The 8,286-nt window shown below is 45.5% G+C and overlaps 1 protein-coding gene across 1 annotated transcript in view; it reads left to right on the top strand.

Moving 5' to 3' along the window:
* rab3gap1 (RAB3 GTPase activating protein subunit 1) overlaps nucleotides 1-6,048 on the top strand; it is a 47,816-nt gene extending 41,768 nt beyond the window's left edge. The window contains exon 24 of the mRNA XM_080019688.1: nucleotides 4,532-6,048. Within this exon, the coding sequence (XP_079875814.1) occupies nucleotides 4,532-4,786 (255 nt within the window). The 3' untranslated portion in view covers nucleotides 4,787-6,048. The remainder of the gene's footprint in view (nucleotides 1-4,531) is intronic.
* The last annotated feature ends 2,238 nt before the right edge of the window (nucleotides 6,049-8,286 follow it).

Below are 8,286 nucleotides of genomic sequence, written 5' to 3'. Positions count from 1 at the left end.
ACACCGCCCCACATACACAAAGATGAATAGGCACACACACACACACACACCTGCCTGCATGTCTTATTGGTTTTATAAATCAACCTGTCTGTAACACTCAGCCCTCTCTGCGTCGCGGTACAAGCCTCATGCGTCCGTCCAAGTTGGCTCTGACACAGCTGTGTGTGTGCGTGCGTGCGTGCCTGCGTGCGTGCCTGCGTGCGCGGGTTAGGGGTTTTACGACTATTTTGTTTTTCACAATAGTTGTTGACTAGTCCTCGTTTACCTGTGATATAAGAAAGACGCGGAAAGAGGAGTTCTAGGCAATCTGGGAACCCATCGGCTACCGGTCTGACGACGATTTCGCTTCTTATTGGCCTTTTTTAAAATGTACTACTTGCGGAAAAAATCCGGTCGTAGAAGTCGTCTCTCCACTCCAAACTCGCTTCTCAATTCTCACGTCCCTAAGTTGCTAATAGAACTGTAAACAACGAAGGGCGCACGGAAGAGGAAGTCTTTGTCGGGATATAATTAAATTCATTAGGAGAACATAGCTGAATCAAGATATTAATGTAAATATTTTTATAAATTATTTTACTAAAACATTATTGTAAATCTGGTGACGACGACAAAAAAAATGGTTGTCCACGACTAGTCGACTGCTGCCAACAGCTCCGACTGGTTATAGCTGTCAACGTGTGTGTGTGTGTGTGTGTGTGTGTGTGTGTGTGTGTGTGTGTGTGTGTGTGTGTGTGTGTGTGTGTGTGTGTGTGTGTGTGTGTGTGTGTGTGTGTGTGTGTGACTTCCTCAGTTTAAACTTGATAAACAAGAGTTCATCAACAGACTCGTTTCCGTGCCTCCATCTCCAGATCCTCGCCACCACAGCAATTGCTTGCAACCCCCCCCCCCCCCCCCCCCCGAAAAAAAAACAAAACCATGAGAAACAGGGAGAGAGAGAGAGCTTGGCTCTACACCTTCCGTGGCCCTGTGCCTTTTTTTTGTGCTCGAACAATGATGTGAGAAGGAGTTGGAACCCCTCTCTCTTTTTCTCTCTCTCTCTCTCTCCCTCTCTTTCTTCCTCCCTTCCAGTCCTCCTCCTCCTCCTCTTCCTTCCTCCCCCGCCTCCCCCTCCGCGCTGAAAGATGTCTGAGCGTTAAATTATAGGCTGTGTGTTTCGCCAAGCTCTAAATAGAAAGTCAGCAATTATCCCCAGCATATGGAAATCAGGTGAAATCGGCACGTGGCGTGAAGACGAGACGGACGGATAGACGGAGGGACGGACAGGGGAGGGAGAGACGGACGGAGGAGGGAGAGACGGGCGGAGGAGAGAGAGACGGGCGGGGGAGGGAGGTAGAGACGAATCGGTGAAATTGAGTCGACAGCTGACAGCCACTTCGACTGTGGTCTGATGTTCGCCTGCGACTTTCTTTCGAGAAGTCGAGGAAACCAAACTTTGTTTTTTTTGGTCAGACAAATCTGGCGGGCCTTGTTATTTATTTATCTTTTTTTAAATCGTTTTTCAGTTGTCGTCGTTGTTGTTGTTGTTGTTGTCGTTTACATTCTCTCCATCTTGTTACGTTTTTTTTTTTGTGTTTTTTTTTGTTTTTTTTGTTTTGTTTTGTTTTTCTCTCCTAACGCTGCTTGCCTTTCACCAATGTCAAGCTGGCTGACTTCACAAGTGATGAGGTAACCGTTAGCAACTGTACCCCCAACACACACACACACACACACACACACACACACACACGTGCGCACACCTACACCTACACACACACACACACACACACACACACACACACACACACACGCAGCCTATACTTTGGCTATATCAGGGTTCTTAGGTCTCAGGTCCTTCAGGTGCTTGAGTTTTATCCTCAAAAATGTAAGTACTGGAATACCTTGAAGATAGCCCCTTTTGTGCTGAAGTGCTTGAAAGGTCCTTGAAAAAAATGCAATAATTGAAAAGCTGCAATATTCCCCTTGGTTTTGTCATCAAATCGCAACTTATTAAAATATTTCCAGGATCGCTTTTACGATATAGATGATGCCAGGGAAATGTCAATTTAATCCAGCATGGTTGGGAGCAGACACAGAAGATGCAGTGAGATTAATAATATTATATATATATATATATATATATATATATATATATATATATATATATATATATACACACATTTTCTAATAGAAATAATAGACAATGACATTAAGATTATATTATATTTTAATTCATAAAGATCAGATTGAAAATGTATTATATCTGTTTTGTGTGAAGTCCTTGAAAATGAAAAAATTGTGCTTAAAAAAAGTATTTAAAAGTCCTTGAATTTTATTTTTGTTTGTTTGTAATGCCATTTGTAATGCCAGAATGAACCCTGATATACGGTCACATACAAAATAAACACAAGCCCATACCAGCTTACGGTGAGCACAGACATGTGGGCGTACCAAGCCCCTCCATCCACCTTCATCGCCGATGGCGGTTAAAACCATGCGATTATAGTCATTTTCCGAGTGGCCGCCGACTCTCCGCCGTCCATCCCTCCCTTCACGACCGAACAAACCTTCTGCCTGACCTTTTCCAAACCTCCTGTCTAACGGTCTTCTCTCTGTGTTACTTCCCTGTCTGCCCCTCGGATTGAGCGCAGGGTATTCTGGGTGACATGGAGGTTGGTATTGCAGAAATGTTAACTCCGTAGCCGTAGCCGTAGCGCGTCCTGTGATGTAAGGAGGTGAGAACTTTTCACCAAAAAGACGTGTTCGGAATAAGTGACGAACAAAATCAGGCGTTGATCTGGGTTCTTCCGGTGTTTTCCGGTGCAAGCCCCTTTTATCTTATCTCCTCTCACTGTCGCATTGGTGCTACTTTCACCGCAACCTCCTCTGGAAATGGGTGCCACGGAATCACTCTGTGCCCCCTAGTGGTATGGAATGATATTGAAAGAAGTAAACGTTCTTATTGAGTATTCTGACGGTGTTCTGGGACATGTTCTCCGGTGGCTCTAACGTCTTTCGTTCTCACGACTTATAAAGTATGCATCCACCTTCAGCTGCTGTAAGGCTCCGTTTTGGCCACCCCCCCCCGGTTCTTTCTTAACACTAGCATAGATTTGTTGTTGTGTCTTGGGTAGCTGCGTCTGCTGAAAGGATAAACGTGTTTTTATTGATCCAGGACGCACTTGATTAAAAGAATAATCCCTCAAACCCATTGGACCCCCACTCCCTCGCCTTTAGGCGTTTTAGGACGATCGGAGTAGCGATACAAGACTCGCAAACAACTCCGTTAATTGACTCGGGAGTCACTCCGCCAAGAGTCATTCATTCGCAAACGTGAGTGTTCTATTTGCCAACAGAAAACAGTTATTCATTTGGATTTTGACTTTGCATTCCACCTGAATAATTGATTCGGGCAGAATGAAACAACTGTTCCATTCACAACTCGGAACCGGACTCCTCTGACTCGTGAGAACGGTCAGAAAATGTAACCAGTCTTTTTACCGAGTCCCTCGAGAAGAACCCGGATCTCCAAAAGGAGACAATCTGTTCATCACCGGCTCTGGGTGATTGTCTTGAAGACATTTTTGCATCTCTCTGCTTTTCCCTTTTTACTCCGTTGTCACGTATTTCCTCGTCTCGCTCAGACCGAGTGCATCAGACTGCCTTACCTTATACCTTATTGAATTGCAGCCCCCTCTCCAGCCCACCCCACCCCCGTACAATCCGTGTGTCATTAGTCTTAAGTCGAGAAAATCCTTCTTTAACCTGTCTGTTCTCCTTCATTTTCCGCTCCCCTTTGACGGCGGAAATGGAATGTAATATATGAAATCAATAAGGGATTACAGTTTAAACCTGGATTTTCCAAGTCTATTTTATAGGAAGATCAGCTGCACTAAATGCCTTGTGTTCCACAGTATATCGCACATTGCGGTTGACAGGAGTGCACCAGTGGGTTTTTAACCCTCTGGAGTGTTTTTATTTTTTATTTTTTATTTTTTATTTTTTGCTGTTGTGGCTTGGTTTTATCACCCAAATGAACTGTCTAACCCCGAACACACTTTGTTTTTCTCCAATTCATGGTGTTTATGTCAACAAATGACAGTTATAGATAGATGGATAGATACTTTATTCATGCCCGGAGGGGAATTGCGGTGTCACGGCAGCCCACATCAAAAAATAGGCAATAATGGTAAAGTAATGAAAAAAAGGCAATATGCAATAAACTTAAAGACAAACAATAAACAATAAGAACATTTGCCAAAAAATAAACTACACAAGTTGGGATATTACAATCAACCTAATGATCAAATATAAAAATGAAGCTAAAAATTAACAAAAACTATTTAAGGCTCTGGATTTTACGCACATCAAATTCAAATCTCTGTGACAGTTTGACAGTTACATAAATGTGGCATCTGCACGATTTGTTTTTGACGTATATAAAAACATCTTTATTTTGGTCAAGCTGTCCACCTGTGTGTCTCCGTACTTCTGCAATTCAACAAACGACAAATTTACCTCCACCCACCCATTCACCATGTCTCCACCCCTGCAGGCCGCCCTGCTGGCTCCGCTGGACGAGGACCTGGGGCGCGCGGGCCCCGGCGGCTCCGAGGACCGCAGGGCCGCGGGCGGGGCTGGCGGCGTGCCGGACTTCCCCCCGGCCGCCGGACGCGAGATCCTGCTGCGCACGTGCGTGCCGCGCCCGGCGCCGTACTCCAAGGCGCTGCCCCAGCGGCTCTTCTGCGTCCTCATGAGGGAGGACTTCCGGCTCGCGGGGGCCTTCTCCTCGGACACCTCCTTCTTCTGAGAAACGTCCCAAAAAATGAGTGGGGGGAATTAGAAATGAAACCTAAGAATATGCGAATGCACTGTGCGGGCGTCGCGGAGCGCTGTACCTTTAACATTTTGATTTTGTTTTTGATTCGGCCGGGGGACGTTGGTCACTGGCAGCGAGCTCCAACCGGCATCTTGACTCCAAGCATGGCCGTAGCATGTGTATTGATAGGGATTTTGTTTTTCATTATTAAGTAGAGTTTTGGCCACTGTCTCATTTCACGTGCAGGGTACACCAATAACCACAGCATCCACGGCTTAACAAATGGCAAAACTACGGGCATTTTCTCGTAAAAAACATACCTGCAGGGGGTGTTTAGGTGTCAGAATGCTGCATCAATATCTCATGCCCTTTTCCAGGGCAGCTTGCCGTGTCCTAGTGGGACACCCCCACACGCTCACCCCATTTTTGAATTATGCAGTTATTGGTTACCAAAACAATGAAGCATTTTGCACAGTAATGCTTGTTGACATTCACATGTCATGCACATGTCATCCCCGCCCTGCAGAGACGTGTAGACACCAGGTCAAAAGTGCAATTACATACTCTATATTCAACAACAAAATAGAAAAAAAGTAGCCTTACTTAAACAAAAGCAGCTGAAACCAGTGTGATTGTCGATGTTGTCCGTGCTGTTGTTATTAAGGGTTAGATTTTAACAAATTAATATTATGACCTTGTTGAGACGTTTTACTGTCTGTGTTCAATGAGGGACGGGTGCCATCCGTGGAATTGGCACGAAGTCTGCACAATGTTAACTATGGTTAAATATCCTCTAGTTTACTACCGTCATGTCCATACCAATAAAACATAATCAAGACCTGGCTCCTGCGTCGCCAAATTATTATTATTTTACCCTCACCAGCCAACCAACCAATTTGGGGGGAATTAAAATGGAAAGGTCATACTCGCACGTTCTGATAAGTCATCTATCCAGCTGCAGAGCTTGTAGTAGGATGCATCCCTTCCATTCAGGATTTGGGTAAGCGAAGCCAATGTTTGCTGCGACATCGCTTCTTCAAACTTTAATTACAACACAGGTATTACAAGTACCATCCGATGTGGTGATGGAGTTCTGGATTCTGTTTTATTGGCTAATCATGCTCAAAGTGAACTGCTTAACCTATTTTGGTGTAATAACTACTAGTACTTTATTGTACTGTACTTGTTTTGAGGGACCATGTTACATTTTATCCTTTCACAATATTAAAATCCCTGCTCTTTGATGACTTTCATCCCAGTGTATCTTTGATTGGAGGGAACAAACAAAGATTTGGATGCGTAATTCTGTACCCCATTTTTTAAATTGTATTTATTTTTGTTCCAATCAAAGCTGCATTAAGCGGAAATTCAAGGAAGGGGCCGTGGATGTAACCAAACTGAAAATGTTGCCGCCCTCCCTCCCGCCCGCTCCCCTTCGAGAGATGTGTAATGCGGCATATGCGGAGACGTGCATGTATGAGTTTCACGAAGGACGCCGCTCTTCCAGCGCCAGATAATCGCACTGATCTTTGTATCAGCGGGATTTCGCCGCGTCGCTTCAATGCAACCCTCGCCGGTTGAACGAGGACGGCGCGCCACATTCTCTTCCGTCGGTTTATCAATCAAAAGCCGGCTTCTCTCTCTCTCGCTCACAACCTTTTCTCTCGCCCTCTTATTCGTGCTGGGCTAAATTTGTGGACATGGGAGACAGCTTGAGATATCGTCTTTCTTTGCACAATGAGCTCCGTGCAGCAGGAGAGCTGTTCACAGCTTGATCGCTGACTGCTGGCTGCTCCTGTGGCGTTTCCATAAACAGAAATGCGGCTGCGAAGGCGCTTTAGCACTCCTGAGCGCGGCTTATCACTTGACTCTGTTTCCATGGCAACGTGCCGGCACCTCTCGGCCCCCAACCTGCTTCCGGCAACTGTTGTGAAGACAAATGGGGATGTAAAGTTGTTCCCTACGTTGTCCATATTGATCGCCTGTCTCACCGGGACGGACAAATACAAACGCCGATGAGTGAGGGCTGCTGGTGGCAGAAAAAATAAAACTAAAATGTCAAAAAGAAAAAAAAAAAAAAGAAAAAGGAGGCCTACTGCTGTTAAGTTCAGAGGCGTCTTTCTGTTTAAAAAAAAAACACCCCCATCAATGCTGGGGAAGGAGAGAAGAATTGCCCTTAACTTTTTTGGCGTGTACGACACGGCTACTCTGCCATTCCCTTAAAGATGTCACAAAGCAAAACAGTGAAACTGATGTCAGAAGTTTTTGTTGTTTTTTTCTGGGGGAAAAACTTGAGAAGTCTACTTGGATATGCAGCACAGAAGCATAGCATCTGCTATTTAAGTTTCACGCCACTTAAAATAGCGGCGGCGCTTCTTAGCTGTTACCACCACACACCCTCTCCTCTCCTCGCCTTCCTCCCCGCCAAAGCCAGATAAACCTGTCATAAATCACGGCTCGACTTCTCTGGGTTCCGAGTTCTCTGCTGTTAGACCGAGAATACCTGGCGAATAAAATCTGGGTTGTTTTTTTTCCCCGCCGTGACAATAACTTAAGTTATTCGACATTTTAGGGGATTAAACACGGTGGAAGGTTCTCAAATTGAAATTCCTGTGAAAAATGGCATGTACTTTTGATTCAAGATTTGAGAGATTTCCAATGAATCTGTTCAAGAAAGAGCCTGACAACAACTGACCCAAACCAATTATTTATGCACTTAATGGGCAATATGTGGACACACCCCTTGTAATTGGTGGATTTGGCTATTTCAGCAGCACCCATTGCCAAGACTTTTTTTCCCAGCACTTTTCCAACAAATCACTCCTCAAATGTTTGTCCTGATAAGATATTGCGCCAGTCGTCTCCAAGAGCTCCTTCTCTTTGTCGAGTGAAATTGTGTGTCGGAACAACAGGAGCTCAGACCCTAACCCTCCATTAGGCCAGGGAAGCTCACAGTGCGGGGCTGGGGAGCACTCAAGTGCGTAGAGCGTAAAATAAAATGATGGTCCTCTGTAGCAACACTCACTCCCGAGTTCCAAACCGGCGATCCAAACTTTCGGGCTTTGTACGGAGCTTCACGGAATGGGTTTTCATGGCTGGGCAGCCGTCGCCCATCCACGACGCCAAGCATCAGCAAGGGTGTTGTACCGCCCCACAGCCGTAAACTTGGAAGTTGTTTTGAAGCCGCGGAGCTCCATCTCGCCTTGAAGATGGACCAGCTGTCATGCAGCCTATAGCCATCGCAATCAGCACAAAAGGTGAGCCGCTTCCACGGGGGAAAAATGTTTGCTTAGCAACTCGGGTGGTAATAATAGAGATGGATCTCTCGTTCGCTCTCTCTCTCTCTCTCTCTCTCTCTATCCCTCTCTCTCTCTCTGGCTGCTGAGCGCTGGCAGTTGTTGGCTGGTGGTTTGGTCGGTCGCCAATGTTCTTTAGATCAAGAGCTGGTAACTGGTGGGAATCGTTCTTGTTTTGGATCGAAGAGCATCTCC

Source organism: Zeus faber (genome assembly GCF_960531495.2).
Source record: "Zeus faber genome assembly, chromosome: 18".
Classification (NCBI taxonomy): Eukaryota; Metazoa; Chordata; class Actinopteri; order Zeiformes; family Zeidae; genus Zeus; species Zeus faber.
Note: the sequence above shows the minus strand (reverse complement) of the source record. Positions and strands in the feature narration are given on the sequence as shown.